At 50.6% G+C, this 20,339-nt stretch overlaps 1 protein-coding gene across 1 annotated transcript in view; it reads left to right on the top strand.

Annotated features, from left to right (window-relative positions):
- The first annotated feature begins 11 nt into the window (after positions 1–11).
- The window catches only part of LOC141075491 (uncharacterized), a 39,432-nt gene continuing 19,104 nt past the window's right edge, over positions 12–20,339 (top strand). The window contains exon 1 of the mRNA XM_073562579.1: positions 12–55. Coding sequence (XP_073418680.1) covers positions 12–55 — 44 coding nt within the window. The remainder of the gene's footprint in view (positions 56–20,339) is intronic.

Below are 20,339 nucleotides of genomic sequence, written 5' to 3'. Positions count from 1 at the left end.
TAGAAGTAGACATGGTGAAGGAAGAGAAGATGAAAACCTACGGAACTGCCGGAAGGTTGGGGGACAGAAAGGCAGAGTAGGGTGTCAGTCTGCAGATGCAGAAGTACTCACGGTCTGGTGACCCCGAAAGAGATGAATTAGGCTCCTGCAACTGGCCAGGGACCGACAGGAAGCGCTGGTCTCTGATTTGGTCTCCGGCTGTCAGGCTGCAAAGATGGCGACAGCCCGACATGAGGAAGTAAAAGCGCGGTTTCTGTGCAAGAAGAAGGGCGGAGCTAGTCGCCTCCACCAGAGGGAAAACCCGCCCCCCCTTCCCAGCCACAAGCCTGAAGAGGTGGTGGGAGGGCTTAGGAAGGCAACGGCCTAGGAGAGCGGATGGGGGCGTGGCAGCGACGGGAGCGAAGGCCCAAATTGAAGCTGGAGGCTAAATTAGACACGGCGGCCGCCTGTCAGCACGGGGCGGCGCGGAAGAACTGCGGCGCAGCCGCGCCCGCCCCTAAGAAGAATGCCGCCCTAGCCCTGCTCCCAGACGCCACCCTACGCAAAAATACCGGCAGTGGGGTGAAGAAAGCCGGCACCGCAGCTGGGGCCAAAAGGGATGCGGCGACTGGGAAGCGCCGGCCGCTGATAACCTGCGGCGCTACTTTGGCGTCCTTGTGGAGACTCTGGGAGCGGTGGTGTCTTCTTCCGGTCCAATAAAGGTACCTTCCATATCCCACGCTGTCTGTCCATTCCGTCTTTGCGCCTTGTCCAACCGACAGGCTCTGGTGGGCGAGTGGGTGGGAGGCAGGGGGCAAGGACCATCCGTCTTCGCTGGCACGTCCTGTGCTGAGCCCGTGGTCCGCCCGGAGAACTATGAGGATACGGGGTGACAGTACACGCCGTACTCATAGTCTCTTGTGGGAGTACAGTTGTGACCGTTCACACTGTATCCCGCCTAAGACCTGAAACAACGCACATCGAGGTAGATATGGGTCCAATGAAGGACCCGTGTCCACCTCCTACTGACACTAAGCTAAACTGAGGAAATTCCTGCCGGTCGGTGGGGTGTACACTGCGGAGGAGGAGCTAACCTTTTTTTGCATAGTGTCAGCCTCCTAGTGGCAGCAGCATACACCCATGGTCTCTGTGTCCCTCAATAAGGCGAACGAGAAAAATGATTTTTTAATTGTACGGCTGTACTTTATAAACATCTGTGAAGCCCTTGGGGGTTCAAAGTGCTCACCACATATCTAGATAAGTTCCTTGGGGGGTCTAGTTTCCAAAATGGGGTCACTTGTGGGAGGTTTCCACTGTTTAGGTACATCAGGGGCTCTCCAAACGTGACATGGCGTCTGATCTGAATTCCAGCCAATTTTGCATTGAAAAAGTCAAACGGCGGTTCTTCCTTTCTGAGGTCTGCCATGCGCCGAAACAGTGGTTCCTCCCCACATATCAGGTATCAGTGTGCTCAGGACAAATTGCACAATAACTTTTGCAGTCCAATTTCTCCTGTTACCATTGGTAAAATAAAAAAATTGGACCTGAAGTAGTTTTTTTGTGAAAAAAAGTTAAATGTTCATTTTTTTTTAAATATTCAATAAATTCCTGTGAAGCATCTGAAGGGTTAATAAACATCTTGAATGTGGTTTTGAGCACCTTGAGGGGTGCAGTTTTTAGAATGGTGTCACTTTTGGGTATTTTCTATCATATAGACCCATCAAAGTGACTTCAAATGTGATGTGGCCCGTAAAAATAAAATGGTGTTGTAAAAATGAGAAATGGCTGGTCAGCTTTTAACCCTTATAACTTCCTAACAAAAAAAAATTTTGATTCCCAAATAGTGCTGATGTAAAGTAAACATGTGGGAAATGTTACTCATTAAGTATTTTGTGTGCCGTATTTCTGTGATTTAAGGGCATAAAAATTCAAAGTTGGAAAATTGCGAAATTTTCAAAATTTTCGCCAAATTTCCATTTTTTTCACAAATAAACACAAGTTATATGAATTAAATTTTACCACAAACATGAAGTACAATATGTCACAAGAAAACAGTGTCAGAATCACCGGGATCCATGGAAGCGTTCCAGAGTTATTACCTCATAAAGGGACAGTGGTCAGAATTGTAAAAATTGGTCTGGTCATGAATGTGCAAACCACCCTTGGGGGTTAAGGGGTTAAAAAGTTTCTAAAGAAAAATTGTCTCCAACAATTCTTGTAAGAAGAAAAAAATAAGCAAAAAGCAGAAGACACATTTTATAATTGTTAACATGTTAAACATTTATTAAAAAGAAATGAATCTTTTTGGGCCCCAGAACATAGATGTACACCGCAGGGACGGCACAGATGAGGCTTCAACAAAAACCCTGAAAAGCAAACATGACATCTAAGAAGGTGTGACTGAGTTTGGCTGAATGCCCCCCGCCCCCAAGTACTCGATAGTATGGGGCGGCTTAGTTACTCCGATACTTACATGCCTAATAATGGGGTCTGGGCTGCAATGTATGAAGGTCTATTAGGCCGGGCCAGAGGCAGCGTCCAATAAGTCACCTTATAATGCCCCCATACACATTAGACTAAAGCTCCATGAAAGCACTGATTTCGGGGGGTTTGGCCAACCATATAATGTATTTGGGGGCCTCCCGACAGATGATGTCAGGGCAGAGAAGGATCTGGCATCCTGAATTTCAGAGGATAATCCGTTTGTTCTTCCTGTAGATAATCCTCCTCTAGAGGAGTCTGGAGGCGACTCTCTCATACAGACCACAGGAAAGCTGGAATATTTGTGTGTATGGGGGAGTCGGGAGAGATCGCCGTCTGCCAAATGACCGTTCAGCCAACTCTGGTCTCATGTGTATGGGGCCGTTAGTATTACACTGACAGGCAGTGATGATACACGGCACTACAGTAGTACAGGGCATCACCGGAGCCATCAGAGGCTTGTATGTTGTATGATCGCACTGATCAGAGGAGTTTAAAAAAGGTTTAAAGTGGAAAAAAATCACAGTTTCAGCAACAAGAAATATCCATCACTATATGGAAAGCAGAGTCACTGCACAATGTTAGTTACGTCTCGTCCATAACTACTTTATTATACTCTATTGTCCTGTACACAGTGGAGTAGATAGAAATCACAGATCCCACAGCAATAGCTGGAATTGGACCCTCCAACGCAAAGAAAAAAAATCTCTCTATCTATATACACTGCTCAAAAAAATAAAGGGAACACTTAAACAACAGAATATAACTCCAAGTAAATCAAACTTCTGTGAAATCAAACTGTCCACTTAGGAAGCAACACTGATTGACAATCAATTTCACATGCTGTTGTGCAAATGGAATAGACAACAGATGGAAATTATTGGCAATTATCAAGACACCCTCAATAAAGGAGTGGTTCAGCAGGTGGGGACCACAGACCACATCTCAGTACCAATGCTTCTGGCTGATGTTTTGGTCACTTTTGAATGTTGGTTGTGCTTTCACAGTTGTGGTAGCATGAGACGGACTCTACAACCCACACAAGTGGCTCAGGTAGTGCAGCTCATCCAGGATGGCACATCAATGTGAGCTGTGGCAAGAAGGTTTGCTGTGTCTGTCAGCGTAGTGTCCAGAGGCTGGAGGTGCTACCAGGAGACAGGCCTGTACAACAGGAGATGTGGAGGGGGCCGTATGAGGGCAACAACCCAGCAGCAGGACCGCTACCTCCACCTTTGTGCAAGGAGGAACAGGAGGAGCACTGCCAGAGCCCTGCAAAATGATCTTTAGCAGGCCACAAATGTTCATGTGTCTACACAAACAGTTAGAAACTGACTCCATGAGGATGGTCTGAGGTCCCGACGTCCACAGATGGGGGTTGTGCTCACAGCCCAACACCGTACACGACGCTTGGCATTTGCCACAGAACACCAGGATTGGCAAATTCATCACTGGCGCCCTGTGCTCTTCACAGATGGAAGCAGGTTCACACTGAGCACATGTGACAGACGTGACAGAGTCTGGAGACGCCGTGGAGAGCGATCTGCTGCCTGCCACATCCTTCAGCATGACCGGTTTGGCAGTGGTCAGTAATGGTGCGGGGTGGCATTTCTTTGGAGGCCGCACGATGGTGGGCTGTGAGCACAACCCCCATGGAGACACAATTGTGCCTTTACCTGGAGATAAATTCCCAGTGGGGGCAATTTCCAAAATGCAATAACTTAAGTGGGGAATTCAGCTCTTTTCACACTTAAGGGATCTGTATATGGAGTCTACAAACTACAGTGGGGAAATAAGGATTTGTTACGCTGACAATTTTGGGGCTAAAGTCACATTTTCATGAGGAAAAAAGTAAAATTGTCATTTTTTCCTTCCACATTGCTAAAATTCCTCTCACACTGTCCGAATTCAGATATTGTCCTGTCAGAAAGGAGAATACAGGGAGCGAAAGGGTTAATAGGACTCACAGGAGGAACCGGCCCAGAAAGCAGAAGATCCAGGAGTGTCCACCACATATATGACTGCTCTGTGCAGTGCACAGGACCTGTGATGAGGTCACAGGAGGGGAGGAGTCAGGGGTCACATGATCAGGGGCCTCAGTGTGTGCAGGACTCAGTGTGCTGGAGGACTCCCGATAATCAGCTGCATGTGTCGCGCTGTGTGATAGTCACAGCACCTGCATGGAGGGCGACACATGCAGCTGATTATCAGGAGCGATCCAGGGATCCGGGGTCCCGATGCAGCTATTCGGTAAGCGATATTAGCCAATAACAACTTTTCCGACGATATTCGCTCATCTCTAGTAATAACAGCTCAAAGAAATTCACCGAACTTTTCATTACGTTTAATAGTAAGACCCTATTAAATATTGAGCACCAGCGGGACGAAGCATTGACAGCGGCATGTAAAAGTGTGGGCGCCCCTGGTCAAAATGACCGTTATTGTGAGCAGTAGTAAGAAGAAGATGAAATGATCTCTAAAAGGCCGAACCTCTAAGATGACACATGGCCTTTGTATTTTAGGCAAAAATAATAATAAAAAAAAAAATATATATATATATATGGACTTTTTAAAATTTCATAATTGCAAAAAGGAAAAAGGGGCGAAGCAAAACTTTGGGCACCCTTGGAGATTTGTGTACTGAGATAATTTTGATCAAAGTTTCACACCTTAATTAGCTTGTTAGGGTTATGGTGAGATCACATGGTGACCAGGAGCTACAGTCTGAGGAAAGGGCTAAAAAGCCTTCACTATACCCCTGTACAGCTGTATAATGAGGCCCAGGCTTTATAGTGAGGGGACAGGAGTGAGGGCCTGTTCCCAGGAGCTACAGTCTGAGGAAAGGGCTAAAAAGCCTTCACTACACCCCTGTACAGCTGTATAATGAGGCCCAGGCTTTATAGTGAAGGGACAGGAGTGAGGGCCTGTTCCCAGGAGCTACAGTCTGAGGAAAGGGCTAAAAAGCCTTCACTACACCCCTGTACAGCTGTATAATGAGGCCCAGGCTTTATAGTGAAGGGACAGGAGTGAGGGCCTGTTCCCAGGAGCTACAGTCTGAGGAAAGGGCTAAAAAGCCTTCACTACACCCCTGTACAGCTGTATAATGAGGCCCAGGCTTTATAGTGAAGGGACAGGAGTGAGGGCCTGTTCCCAGGAGCTACAGTCTGAGGAAAGGGCTAAAAAGCCTTCACTACACCCCTGTACAGCTGTATAATGAGGCCCAGGCTTTATAGTGAAGGGACAGGAGTGAGGGCCTGTTCCCAGGAGCTACAGTCTGAGGAAAGGGCTAAAAAGCCTTCACTACACCCCTGTACAGCTGTATAATGAGGCCCAGGCTTTATAGTGAAGGGACAGGAGTGAGGGCCTGTTCCCAGGAGCTACAGTCTGAGGAAAGGACTAAAAAGCCTTCACTAGACCCCTGTACAGCAGTATAATGAGGCCAGGCTTTATAGTGAAGGGACAGGAGTGAGGGCCTGTTCCCAGGAGGTACAGTCTGAGGAAAGGACTAAAAAGCCTTCACTAGACCCCTGTACAGCTGTATAATGAGGCCAAGCTTTATAGTGAAGGGACAGGAGTGAGGGCCTGTTCCCAGGAGCTACAGTCTGAGGAAAGGGCTAAAAAGCCTTCACTAGACCCCTGTACAGCTGTATAATGAGGCCCAGGCTTTATAGTGAAGGGTCAGGAGTGAGGGCCTGTTCCCAGGAGCTACAGTCTGAGGAAAGGGCTAAAAAGCCTTCACTTGACCCCTGTACAGCTGTATAATGAGGCCCAGGCTTTATAGTGAAGGGACAGGAGTGAGGGCCTGATCCCAGGAGCTACAGTCTGAGGAAAGGGCTAAAAAGCCTTCACTAGAGCCCTGTACAGCTGTATAATGAGGCTCAGGCTTTATAGTGAAGGGACAGGAGTGAGGGCCTGATCCCAGGAGCTTCAGTCTGAGGAAAGGGCTAAAAAGCCCTCACTAGACCCCTGTACAGCTGTATAATGAGGCCCAGGCTTTATAGTGAAGGGACAGGAGTGAGGGCCTGTTCCCAGGAGCTACAGTCTGAGGAAAGGGCTAAAAAGCCTTCACTAGACCCCTGTACAGCTGTATAATGAGGCCCAGGCTTTATAGTGAAGGGACAGGAGTGAGGGCCTGTTCCCAGGAGCTACAGTCTGAGGAAAGGACTAAAAAGCCTTCACTAGACCCTTGTACTTCTGTATAATGAGGCCAGGCTTTATAGTGAAGGGACAGGAGTGAGGGCCTGTTCCCAGGAGCTACAGTCTGAGGAAAGGACTAAAAAGCCTTCACTAGACCCCTGTACAGCTGTATAATGAGGCCAGGCTTTATAGTGAAGGGACAGGAATGAGGGCCTGTTCCCAGGAGCTACAGTCTGAGGAAAGGGCTAAAAAGCCTTAACTAGACCCCTGTACAGCTGTATAATGAGGCCCAGGCTTTATAGTGAAGGGTCAGGAGTGAGGGCCTGTGCCCAGGAGCTACAGTAGGAGGAAAGGGCTAAAAAGCCTTCACTAGACCCCTGTACAGCTGTATAATGAGGCCCAGGCTTTATAGTGAAGGGACAGGAGTGAGGGCCTGTTCCCAGGAGCTACAGTCTGAGGAAAGGGCTAAAAAGCCTTCACTAGAGCCCTGTACAGCTGTATAATGAGGCTCAGGCTTTATAGTGAAGGGACAGGAGTGAGGGCCTGATCCCAGGAGCTTCAGTCTGAGGAAAGGGCTAAAAAGTCCTCACTAGACCCCTGTACAGCTGTATAATGAGGCCCAGGCTTTTTAGTGAAGGGACAGGAGTGAGGGCCTGATCCCAGGAGCTACAGTCTGAGGAAAGGAGTAAAGAGCCTTCACTAGACCCCTGTACAGCTGTATAATGAGGCCCAGGCTTTATAGTGAAGGGACAGGAGTGAGGGCCTGTTCCCAGGAGCTACAATCTGAGGAAAGGGCTAAAAAGCCTTCACTAGTCCCCTGTACAGCTGTATAATGAGGCTCAGGCTTTATAGTGGAGGGACAGGAGTGAGGGCCTGATCCAAGGAGCTTCAGTCTGAGGAAAGGGCTAAAAAGCCTTCACTAGACCCTGTACAGCTGTATAATGAGGCCCAGGCTTTATAGTGAAGGGACAGGAGTGAGGGCCTGTTCCCAGGAGCTACAGTCTGAGGAAAGGGCTAAAAAGCCTTCACTAGACCCCTGTACAGCTGTATAATGAGGCCCAGGCTTTATAGTGAAGGGACAGGAGTGAGGGCCTGATCCCAGGAGCTACAGTCTGAGGAAAGGAGTAAAGAACCTTCACTAGACACCTGTACAGCTGTACAATGAGGCCCAGGCTTTATAGTGAAGGGACAGGAGTGAGGGCCTGTTCCCAGGAGCTACAGTCTGAGGAAAGTGCTAAAAAGCCTTCACTAGACCACTGTACAGCTGTATAATGAGGCCCAGGCTTTAAAGTGAAGTGACAGGAGTGAGGGCCTGTTCCCAGGAGCTACAGACTGAGGAAAGGGCTAAAAAGCCTTCACTAGACCCCTGTACAGCTGTGTAATGAGGCCCAGGCTTTATAGTGAAGGGACAGGAGTGAGGGCCTGTGCCCAGGAGCTACAGTCTGAGGGAAGGGCTAAAAAGCCTTCACTAGACCCCTGTACAGCTGTATAACGAGGCCAAGGCTTTATAGTGAAGAGACAGGAGTGAGGGCCTGTTCCTCGGAACTACAGTCTGAGGAAAGTACTAAAAAGCCTTCACTAGACCCCTGTACAGCTGTATAATGAGGCCAGGCTTTATAGTGAAGGGACAGGAGTGAGGGCCTGTTCCCAGGAGGTACAGTCTGAGGAAAGGACTAAAAAGCCTTCACTAGACCCCTGTACAGCTGTATAATGAGGCCAAGCTTTATAGTGAAGGGACAGGAGTGAGGGCCTGTTCCTCGGAACTACAGTCTGAGGAAAGTACTAAAAAGCCTTCACTAGACCCCTGTACAGCAGTATAATGAGGCCAGGCTTTATAGTGAAGGGACAGGAGTGAGGGCCTGTTCCCAGGAGGTACAGTCTGAGGAAAGGACTAAAAAGCCTTCACTAGACCCCTGTACAGCTGTATAATGAGGCCAAGCTTTATAGTGAAGGGACAGGAGTGAGGGCCTGTTCCCAGGAGCTACAGTCTGAGGAAAGGGCTAAAAAGCCTTCACTAGACCCCTGTACAGCTGTATAATGAGGCCCAGGCTTTATAGTGAAGGGTCAGGAGTGAGGGCCTGTTCCCAGGAGCTACAGTCTGAGGAAAGGGCTAAAAAGCCTTCACTTGACCCCTGTACAGCTGTATAATGAGGCCCAGGCTTTATAGTGAAGGGACAGGAGTGAGGGCCTGATCCCAGGAGCTACAGTCTGAGGAAAGGGCTAAAAAGCCTTCACTAGAGCCCTGTACAGCTGTATAATGAGGCTCAGGCTTTATAGTGAAGGGACAGGAGTGAGGGCCTGATCCCAGGAGCTTCAGTCTGAGGAAAGGGCTAAAAAGCCCTCACTAGACCCCTGTACAGCTGTATAATGAGGCCCAGGCTTTATAGTGAAGGGACAGGAGTGAGGGCCTGTTCCCAGGAGCTACAGTCTGAGGAAAGGGCTAAAAAGCCTTCACTAGACCCCTGTACAGCTGTATAATGAGGCCCAGGCTTTATAGTGAAGGGACAGGAGTGAGGGCCTGTTCCCAGGAGCTACAGTCTGAGGAAAGGACTAAAAAGCCTTCACTAGACCCTTGTACTTCTGTATAATGAGGCCAGGCTTTATAGTGAAGGGACAGGAGTGAGGGCCTGTTCCCAGGAGCTACAGTCTGAGGAAAGGACTAAAAAGCCTTCACTAGACCCCTGTACAGCTGTATAATGAGGCCAGGCTTTATAGTGAAGGGACAGGAATGAGGGCCTGTTCCCAGGAGCTACAGTCTGAGGAAAGGGCTAAAAAGCCTTAACTAGACCCCTGTACAGCTGTATAATGAGGCCCAGGCTTTATAGTGAAGGGTCAGGAGTGAGGGCCTGTGCCCAGGAGCTACAGTAGGAGGAAAGGGCTAAAAAGCCTTCACTAGACCCCTGTACAGCTGTATAATGAGGCCCAGGCTTTATAGTGAAGGGACAGGAGTGAGGGCCTGTTCCCAGGAGCTACAGTCTGAGGAAAGGGCTAAAAAGCCTTCACTAGAGCCCTGTACAGCTGTATAATGAGGCTCAGGCTTTATAGTGAAGGGACAGGAGTGAGGGCCTGATCCCAGGAGCTTCAGTCTGAGGAAAGGGCTAAAAAGTCCTCACTAGACCCCTGTACAGCTGTATAATGAGGCCCAGGCTTTTTAGTGAAGGGACAGGAGTGAGGGCCTGATCCCAGGAGCTACAGTCTGAGGAAAGGAGTAAAGAGCCTTCACTAGACCCCTGTACAGCTGTATAATGAGGCCCAGGCTTTATAGTGAAGGGACAGGAGTGAGGGCCTGTTCCCAGGAGCTACAATCTGAGGAAAGGGCTAAAAAGCCTTCACTAGTCCCCTGTACAGCTGTATAATGAGGCTCAGGCTTTATAGTGGAGGGACAGGAGTGAGGGCCTGATCCAAGGAGCTTCAGTCTGAGGAAAGGGCTAAAAAGCCTTCACTAGACCCTGTACAGCTGTATAATGAGGCCCAGGCTTTATAGTGAAGGGACAGGAGTGAGGGCCTGTTCCCAGGAGCTACAGTCTGAGGAAAGGGCTAAAAAGCCTTCACTAGACCCCTGTACAGCTGTATAATGAGGCCCAGGCTTTATAGTGAAGGGACAGGAGTGAGGGCCTGATCCCAGGAGCTACAGTCTGAGGAAAGGAGTAAAGAACCTTCACTAGACACCTGTACAGCTGTACAATGAGGCCCAGGCTTTATAGTGAAGGGACAGGAGTGAGGGCCTGTTCCCAGGAGCTACAGTCTGAGGAAAGTGCTAAAAAGCCTTCACTAGACCACTGTACAGCTGTATAATGAGGCCCAGGCTTTAAAGTGAAGTGACAGGAGTGAGGGCCTGTTCCCAGGAGCTACAGACTGAGGAAAGGGCTAAAAAGCCTTCACTAGACCCCTGTACAGCTGTGTAATGAGGCCCAGGCTTTATAGTGAAGGGACAGGAGTGAGGGCCTGTGCCCAGGAGCTACAGTCTGAGGGAAGGGCTAAAAAGCCTTCACTAGACCCCTGTACAGCTGTATAACGAGGCCAAGGCTTTATAGTGAAGAGACAGGAGTGAGGGCCTGTTCCTCGGAACTACAGTCTGAGGAAAGTACTAAAAAGCCTTCACTAGACCCCTGTACAGCTGTATAATGAGGCCAGGCTTTATAGTGAAGGGACAGGAGTGAGGGCCTGTTCCCAGGAGCTACAGTCTGAGGAAAGGGCTAAAAAGCCTTCATTAGACCCCTGTACAGCTGTATAATGAGGCCCAGGCTTTATAGTGAAGGGTCAGGAGTGAGGACCTGTGCCCAGGAGCTACAGTCTGAGGAAAGGGCTAAAAAGCCTTCACTAGACCCCTGTACAGCTGTATAATGAGGCCCAGGCTTTATAGTGAAGGGACAGGAGTGAGGGCCTGTGCCCAGGAGCTACAGTCTGAGGAAAGGGCTAAAAAGCCTTCACTAGTCCCCTGTACAGCTGTATAATTAGACTCAGGCTTTATAGTGAAGGGACAGGAGTGAGGGCCTGTTCCCAGGAGCTACAGTCTGAGGAAAGGGCTAAAAAGCCTTCACTAGACCCCTGTACAGCTGTATAATGAGGCCCAGGCTTTATAGTGAAGAGACAGGAGTGAGGGCCTGATCCCAGGAGCTACAGTCTGAGGAAAGGGATAAAAAGCCTTCACTAGACCCCTGTACAGCTGTATAATGAGGCCCAGGCTTTGTAGTGAAGGGACAGGAGGGCCTGTTCCCAGGAGCTACAGTCTGAGGAAAGGGCTAAAAAGCCTTCACTAGTCCCCTGTACAGCTGTATAATGAGGCTCAGGCTTTATAGTGAAGGGACAGGAGTGAGGGCCTGATCCCAGGAGCTTCAGTCTGAGGAAAGGGCTAAAAAGCCTGCACTAGACCCCTGTACAGCTGTATATTGAGGCCCAGGCTTTATAGTGAAGGGACAGGAGTGAGGACCTGTGCCCAGGAGCTACAGTCTGAGGAAAGGGCTAAAAAGCCTTCACTAGACCCCTGTACAGCTGTATAATGAGGTCCAGGCTTTATAGTGAAGGGACAGGAGTGAGGACCTGTGCCTAGGAGCTACAGTCTGAGGAAAGGGCTAAAAAGCCTTCACTAGTCCCCTGTACAGCTGTATAATGAGACTCAGGCTTTATAGTGAAGGGACAGGAGTGAGGACCTGTGCCCAGGAGCTACAGTCTGAGGAAAGGGCTAAAAAGCCTTCACTAGTCCACTGTACAGCTGTATAATGAGGCCCAGGCTTTATAGTGAAGGGACAGGAGTGAGGGTCTGTTCCTAGGAGCTACAGTCTGAGGAAAGGGCTAAAAAGCCTTCACTAGACCCCTGTACAGCTGTATAATGAGGCCCAGGCTTTATAGTGAAGGGACAGGAGTGAGGGTCTGTTCCCAGGAGCTACAGTCTGAGGAAAGGGCTAAAAAGCCTTCACTAGACCCCTGTACAGCTGTATAATGAGGCCCAGGCTTTATAGTGAAGGGACAGGAGGGAGAAAAGTGGGGAAAGGAGCCAGAAGAGCCGGACTGCCCATCACTAACCTGCAGAGCCGCACTCCACATATATGGCTGCTCTGTGCACAGGACCTGTGATGAGGTCACAGGAGGGGAGGAGTCAGGGGTCACATGATCTCCGGAGTGCAGACCTCCATGGAGCCTTCTCCTCAGTCAGTGACATTCCCGCCATTATTTGCCCCTCACTACTGGCACAATTACCCCGCGCCGCCTTCTCTACACAGTGTTATGTGTGGAATGTAACGTGTGATTTCTCTGGAGGGAAATAGACCCCACACAGGAGGGAATTATCACCAGTTACCGGCCGTCTACTATATGGCGGCATATGATTGTGCTATCGACTCCACACCAGGAGCTAAAATGCCCAAATCTCTAATGTAACCGCTATAAGAGAAGATATAACAAATTTCCCCTAAACTCACACAGCGGAGGAGGCCTCACTTGGAGCAATGTGACTCGCGCACAGAAAATCTATTCCCGGTTCTGTGATAAGTTATCGGCCGACAGGAAGAAGAAAGGTCTGAATTACAGCCCAGACTGGAGGAGAAACTGCAGAAGTCAGAATTGGCCAATCAGCGCTCTTCACCCCTATACTTATCTACACAAATACAAGATATGAAATGACAATTAGACGCCATTCTCACCACCAGAACGGAGAGGCGCTAACTTGGAGTAAAGCCGCGTTTTATCACCATGCCAATAAGCCTAATAAGATGCCGCTCGTAAGCTCAGAATGAGAGAGTCACTGCATATAATCTCCTCTATAAAAGACCCTAAGGGTCAGACCTCAGCCCACCCCGATGTCATGTATAGCACTTATAATGAATACCCCCAGAGTTTGTATTCGCCCCCACAATCACCCCCCCTCACTACTGGAGTCATTCCTTCACACACTACATCTACCTAACCTGACTGAGTCCGCGGCACAACAACTCCATTTACACATCTCTGAGGAGGAAATAGTTTCAACAATCAAAAAACTAAAAAGAGGAAAGGCCCCGGGGCCGGATGGTCTTACAGCAATATATGATAAAAAATGCAGCGATGTGCTGACACCACATATAAAAACCTCTGTAATTCACTACTAAATGGCGCACAGCTGCCCCCTGAGCTCTACGTGGTGCATGTAACCGTAATCCCTAATCCTAAGAGAGATCATCTCACAACAAATTATAGACCTATATCCCTCTTATACATTGACTTCAAAATCTTTACATCCATTGTGACAGGATCAATAAAATCCTCCCTCACCTCATCCATCGGGATCAGGTTGGTTTTATACCAGCGCGACAGGCCCCAGATAATATTAGGAGAGCGTTAAATATTATTCATACAACTAACCTACAGCGAAAGCGACTTCTCCTGCTTGCATTAGATATTGAGAGGGCTTTCGATTCGGCGTCCTGGACGTATCTCTTTACGGTTCTATCGGAAGTCGGATTCTCCCCTAAACTTATAAAGTGCCTCCAATTGTTATATGATAGCCCTATCGCTTATGTAAAACTCCCGTCACCACATCACCCTCCAATTAATATTCAGAGGGTACCAGGCAGGGCTGTCCTCTATCTCCAGATCTTTTTGCACTTACAATGGAACCCATTGCGGAAGCAATAAGGAGAGATCAGAATATCCTGGGCCCTGAGAATATGGGAGACCAATATAAAGTCAGCCTCTTTGCAGATGATCTCCTGCTAACATTAATAAGTCCCCACACTACACTCCCTCACTTGTTTTCTCTCCTTCACAAATTTGAGAAGATCTCAGGGTTAAAGATGAACATTGATAAATCCGAAGCATTGTTTGTAAATTTTCCTAAGAGCAAACTAATATAGCCTCCCATTTTGGGTTTATACACAAAGAACATTATCTAACATATCTGGGTATCAACTTAACAGCCAACAGGTCACCTCTGTTTAGGTGGAATTACACTCCACTGATCCAAAACTTCCAGAGGGACCTGGATAGATGGGCTTCCTCAAAGTTACCCTGGCCCGGCAGAATACATGCATTAAAAATGGTGTCACTGCCTCGCTTCTTACATCTATTTAGGTCCCTCCCAATTATGGTACCAGCCAGAACGATCACTCATTTACACTCTGTGATGTCTAAGTTTCTTTGGCTCGGAAAACAACCCAGAATTGTGCAAAAACGTATGTTCCGTCACAGAAAAGAAGGGGGTTTATCCCTCCCTAATTTTACACTTTATTACAAGTCGGCACAGATTGCTCCATTAATAAGTGCGTGTTCATATCCCAATAGTCCGAGATGGGTTATTCTGGAATCATTTCTCTCCAAACCATTCTCTTTATCAGGCCTAATGTGGACCACAGACCGACTTCTACAGGGGTTAATGAATGTGGCTCCTTTTACAGTCCACTCGTTGCTTCTTTGGAGGAAAGTCCGGTTTCAATATAACTTACAATCAATCCCTTCTCCCCTGACAGCTATATTACAAAACCCCATGTTCCTGCCTGGCCTTGAACCACAAATGTTTTCTTGGTGGAAGCTGAAAGGTATTCATATACTTCAACATTTGTGTTCCCCATTTAATATCTTACTTGATAGACAGGAATTTGTTCAAAAATGTGACCCTCCAGTTAGGGAGGTAATGCGCTTGAACCAGATCTTCCACTTTGCAAAGCAGATCCTCCCGAGCGGTACTACTCTCAGGGCAACCAGTTTTGAAAATTAATGTCTAAATGACCCTTTGGGCAGGGGAACGATCTCATTGATCTACTATGCTATAAATTCTCGACAAAATGATAAAAAATTGAAGTATACAGTATGTTACAGTGGGAGGAGGATCTGGGGTTTGAATAGACAATTGATGAATGGTATCGTAGCTGTGACACCCTATCAGAAGGTAGTCACCAGACTTCCCTTGTTGAGACCTCCTTAAAACTATTGCACAGAGTCTATTATGTACTGGAAAAAATTCACAGCATTTTTCCTAAAATCTCGGGAGACTGTTTTAGGGGCTGTTGGATATCTGGTGACATGAGACATATTTGGTGGTCTTGCATGGAGGTTTCTGGTCTTTGGGAGAAGGTGAAGCGTCTGATAGCACAGATGTATGGTGGACCAGTTGATCTGGAACCTTCTACCCTTTTACTGAGAACCAGGACTTCCCGGCTTCCAGAAAGCTTTCAGAAGCTAGTAAACTACTTATGTATGGCCACTAAAATCCATATTGCGGCAAAGTGGAAGTCGCCCTCATTGCCAATATCTATGGTGAAAGAGAAGATGAACGACATTATGTTATTCTCATTTGTGGCCCCAGCGTTTCTTGTAGAATAAATCCCTTTCTCACACAGTCCTGTAGTAATGACTTTGTTCTCACGTTTTGTAGGAGGGTTCGTCTGACTCCATCTTATGTTATCAGTATAAGTGCGAGAGATGAGAGACCGACGACCGCAGTTTTACCGTGTGTGTCCGGCGTCTGTTCTACAGTGTGAGAGATGCAGGGTCTGTGACCGAAGCTGGGGGTAAAGGGGTGTATACAGCGTATACAGGGGTCTACGACCGAAGCTGGGGATATACGGGTGTATACAGCATACACAGGGGGGTCTGTGACTGAAGCTGGGGGTATACGGGTGTATACAGCATACACGGAGGGGTCTATGACCGAAGCTGGGGCTATACGGGTGCATACAGCGTACATAGGGGGATCTGTGACCAAAGCTGGGGGTATACGGGTGTATACAGAGTACACAGAGGGGTCTGCGACTGAAGCTGGGGGTATACGGGTGTATACAGCGCACACAGGGGGGTCTGTGACCAAAGCTGGGGGTATACAGGTGTATACAGCGTACACAGGAGTCTGCGACCCAAGCTGGGGATTTACAGGTGTATACAGTGAACACAGGGGTCTGTGACCGAAGCTGGGGGTATACAGGTGTATACAGCGTACAGAGTGGTCTGCGACCGAAGTTGGTGGCATACGGGTGTATACAGAGTTCGCAGAGGGGTCTGTGACAGAAGCTGGGGGTATACAGTTGTATGCAGCATACACACAGGGTTCTGAGACTGAAGCTGGGGGTATACGGGTGTATACAGTGTGAGAGACATGGGGTCTGTGACCGAAGCTGGGGGTATACGGGTGTATACAGTGTGCACAGAGGCGTCTGCGACCGAAGCTAGAGGTATACGGGTGTATAAAGAGCACACTTAGGGGTCTGCGACCGAAGCTGGGGAATACAGGTGTATACAGCATACAGAGGGGTCTGCAACTGAAGTTGGGGTTATACGGGTGTATACAGCATACAGAGGGGTCTGTAACCGAAGCTGGGGGTATATGGGTGTATACAGTGTACACACGGGTCTGAGACCGAAGCTGGGGTATACGGGTGTATACAGCATACACAGAGGCGTCTGCGACCGAAGCTGGGAGTACACCTCGTACACACACAGCTCTGCTCGGTACATCTCGTACACACACGGCTCCACTCCGTACACCTCGTACACACACGGCTCCGCTCCGTACACCTCGTACACACACGGCTCCGCTCCGTACACCTCATACACACACGGCTCCGCTCCGTACACCTCATACACACGCGGCTCAGCTCCGTACACCTCGTACACACACGGCTCCGCTCCGTACACCTTGCACACACACGGCTCCGCTCCGTACACCTCATACATACGCGGCTCCACTCCGTACACCTTGTGCACACGCGGCTCCACTCCGTACACCTTGTGCACACGCAGCTTCGCTCCGCACACCCCGTACACACGCGGCTCCGTTCCGTACACACACGGCTCCGCTCCGTACACCTCGTACACACACGGCTCCGCTCCGTACACCTCGTACACACACGGCTCCACTCCGTACACCTCATACACACACGGCTCCGCTCCGTACACGTCGTACACACACGGCTCCGCTCCGTACACCTCGTACACACACGGCTCTGCTCCTTACACCTCATACACACACGGCTCCGCTCCGTACACATCGTACACACGCGGCTCCGCTCCGTACACCTCGTACACACGCGGCTCCGCTCCGTACACCTCGTGCACACGCGGCTCCGCTCCGTACACCTCGTATACACCCGGCTCCTCTCCGTACACCTCGTACACACACGGCTCCGCTCCGTACACCTCGTACACACACGGCTCCGCTCCGTACACCTCGTACACACACGGCTCCGCTCCTTACACCTCTTACACACACGGCTCTGCTCCGTACACCTCGTACACACACGGCTCCGCTCCGTACACCTCATACACACACGGCTCCGCTCCTTACACCTCATACACACACGGCTCTGCTCCGTACACCTCGTACACACAGGGCTCCGCTCCGTACACCTCGTACACACACGGCTCCGCTCCGTACACCTCGTACACACACGGCTCCGCTCTGTACACCTCGTACACACACGGCTCCGCTCCGTACACCTCATACACACACGGCTCCGCTCCGTACACCTCATACACACACGGCTCCGCTCCGTACACCTCATACACACGCGGCTCAGCTCCGTACACCTCGTACACACACGGCTCCGCTCCGTACACACACGGCTCCGCTCCGTACACCTCATACACACGCGGCTCCACTCCGTACACCTTGTGCACACGCGGCTCCACTCCGTACACCTTGTGCACACGCGGCTTCGCTCCGCACACCCCGTACACACGCGGCTCCGTTCCGTACACACACGGCTCCGCTCCGTACACCTCGTACACACACGGCTCCGCTCCGTACACCTCGTACACACAGGGCTCCGCTCTGTACACCTCGTACACACAGGGCTCCGCTCCGTACACCTCGTACACACACGGCTCCGCTCCGTACACCTCGTACACACACGGCTCCGCTCCATACACCTCGTACACACACGGCTCCGCTCCGTACACCTCATACACACAGGGCTCCGCTCCGTACACCTCGTACACACATGGCTCCGCTCCGTACACCTCGTACACACAGGGCTCCGCTCCGTACACCTCGTACACACACGGCTCCGCTCCGTACACCTCGTACACACACGGCTCCGCTCCGTACACCTCGTACACACACGGCTCCGCTCCGTACACCTCGTACACACAGGGCTCCGCTCCGTACACCTCGTACACACACGGCTCCGCTCCGTACACCTCGTACACACACGGCTCCGCTCCGTACACCTCGTACACACGCGGCTCCGCTCCGTACACCTCGTACACACACGGCTCCGCTCCGTACACCTCGTACACACACGGCTCCGCTCCATACACCTCGTACACACAGGGCTCTGCTCCATACACCTCATACACACAGGGCTCCGCTCCGTACACCCCGTACACACGGCTCCGCTCCATACACCTCGTACACACACGGCTCCGCGCCGTACACCTCTTACACACACGGCTCCGCTCCGTACACCTCGTACACACACGGCTCCGCTCCGTACACCTCGTACACACATGGCTCCGCTCCGTACACCTCGTACACACAGGGCTCCGCTCCGTACACCTCGTACACACACGGCTCCGCTCCGTACACCTCGTACACATGCGGCTCCGCTCCGTACACCTCGTACACACAGGGCTCCGCTCCGTACACCTCGTACACATGCGGCTCCGCTCCGTACACCTCGTACACACATGGCTCCGCTCCGTACACCTCGTACACACAGGGCTCCGCTCCGTACACCTCGTACACACACGGCTCCGCTCCGTACACCTCGTACACATGCGGCTCCGCTCCGTACACCTCGTACACACACGGCTCCGCTCCGTACACCTCGTACACACAGGGCTCCGCTCCGTACACCTCGTACACACACGGCTCCGCTCCGTACACCTCGTACACACACGGCTCCGCTCCGTACACCTCGTACACACAGGGCTCCGCTCCGTACACCTCGTACACACACGGCTCCGCTCCGTACACCTCGTACACACACGGCTCCGCGCCGTACACCTCTTACACACACGGCTCCGCTCCGTACACCTCGTACACACACGGCTCCGCTCCGTACACCTCGTACACACACGGCTCCGCTCCGTACACCTCGTACACATGCGGCTCCGCTCCGTACACCTCGTACACACACGGCTCCGCTCCGTACACCTCGTACACACAGGGCTCCGCTCCGTACACCTCGTACACACACGGCTCCGCTCCGTACACCTCGTACACACACGGCTCCGCTCCGTACACCTCGTACACACAGGGCTCCGCTCCGTACACCTCGTACACACACGGCTCCGCTCCGTACACCTCGTACACACACGGCTCCGCGCCGTACACCTCTTACACACACGGCTCCGCTCCGTACACCTCGTACACACACGGCTCCGCTCCGTACACCTCATACACACACGGCTCCGCTCCGTACACCTCGTACACACACGGCTCCGCTCCGTACACCTCGTACACCTCGTACACACACAGCTCTGCTACATCCACCCTGTAAACCCCTCCTGACCCCACACATAAACTTCCCCTCATCCAGCACCATGACAACCAGCACAGCAGAGTCCTGCCCACACTGAGGCCCCTGATCATGTGACCCCTGACTCCTCCCCTCCTGTGACCTCATCACAGGTCCTGTGCGCACAGAGCAGCTGTAGAAATCTCCGGACTCGGGGGTCTCACCAGACTTCGCTCTTTTCTTGCAGGGGCCGCAGTGGATTTCATCCTGGATCCATAGAGCTGAATAGAGGAGCGATGTTCCTTCACTCTGATGGGAATTGATGGTGACGTTTGTCCAACGTCCACGTTACTGAGTAAATCCCCCCCAGGGCTGCAGCCGGTAAAGACCCCGATATCCACAGGTGTCCCCTCTAATTGGGGGAAAGGGATAGAGAAGCCTCTTATCCCGAGGGGAAACCCTGTACATGGAGACATCGGCCTCAGATCTCTCCTGTCCTGTTCTTCCAGAAAAGCCTCAAACTTCTGTGTGTGACTCAGAGCTGAGATCTAACGGGAGAGAAGATTCCAGTGCGGGGAAGACGGGAAACCTTCATATAGACGGCCGGTGGGGATGGAGGCAGTGACCGACTCTGGCCAAATCTGTCTCTAGAGCCGCAGTAGAAGATGAAGATGTCGTCCTCATCATGAAGGAGTTATTTCTCATGTCGCGTGTAATGAATATCTCCTGCAGTATTGCTAATGCCAATTCCAGTGTCGGTAATGAGACGAGAATTAGCGTTATGGAAGATGAGTCTATGAAGAACGTGTTCAGCTGCCGACTCCGAGGAGGAAACTGCTTGTTGTCTGTGGCCTAAATATATAGGTTTTATTAGTAGAT

Source organism: Dendrobates tinctorius, unplaced genomic scaffold (assembly GCF_039654945.1).
Source record: "Dendrobates tinctorius isolate UK_male_01 unplaced genomic scaffold, ASM3965494v1 ptg000358l, whole genome shotgun sequence".
Lineage (NCBI taxonomy): Eukaryota > Metazoa > Chordata > Amphibia > Anura > Dendrobatidae > Dendrobates > Dendrobates tinctorius.
Note: the sequence above shows the minus strand (reverse complement) of the source record. Positions and strands in the feature narration are given on the sequence as shown.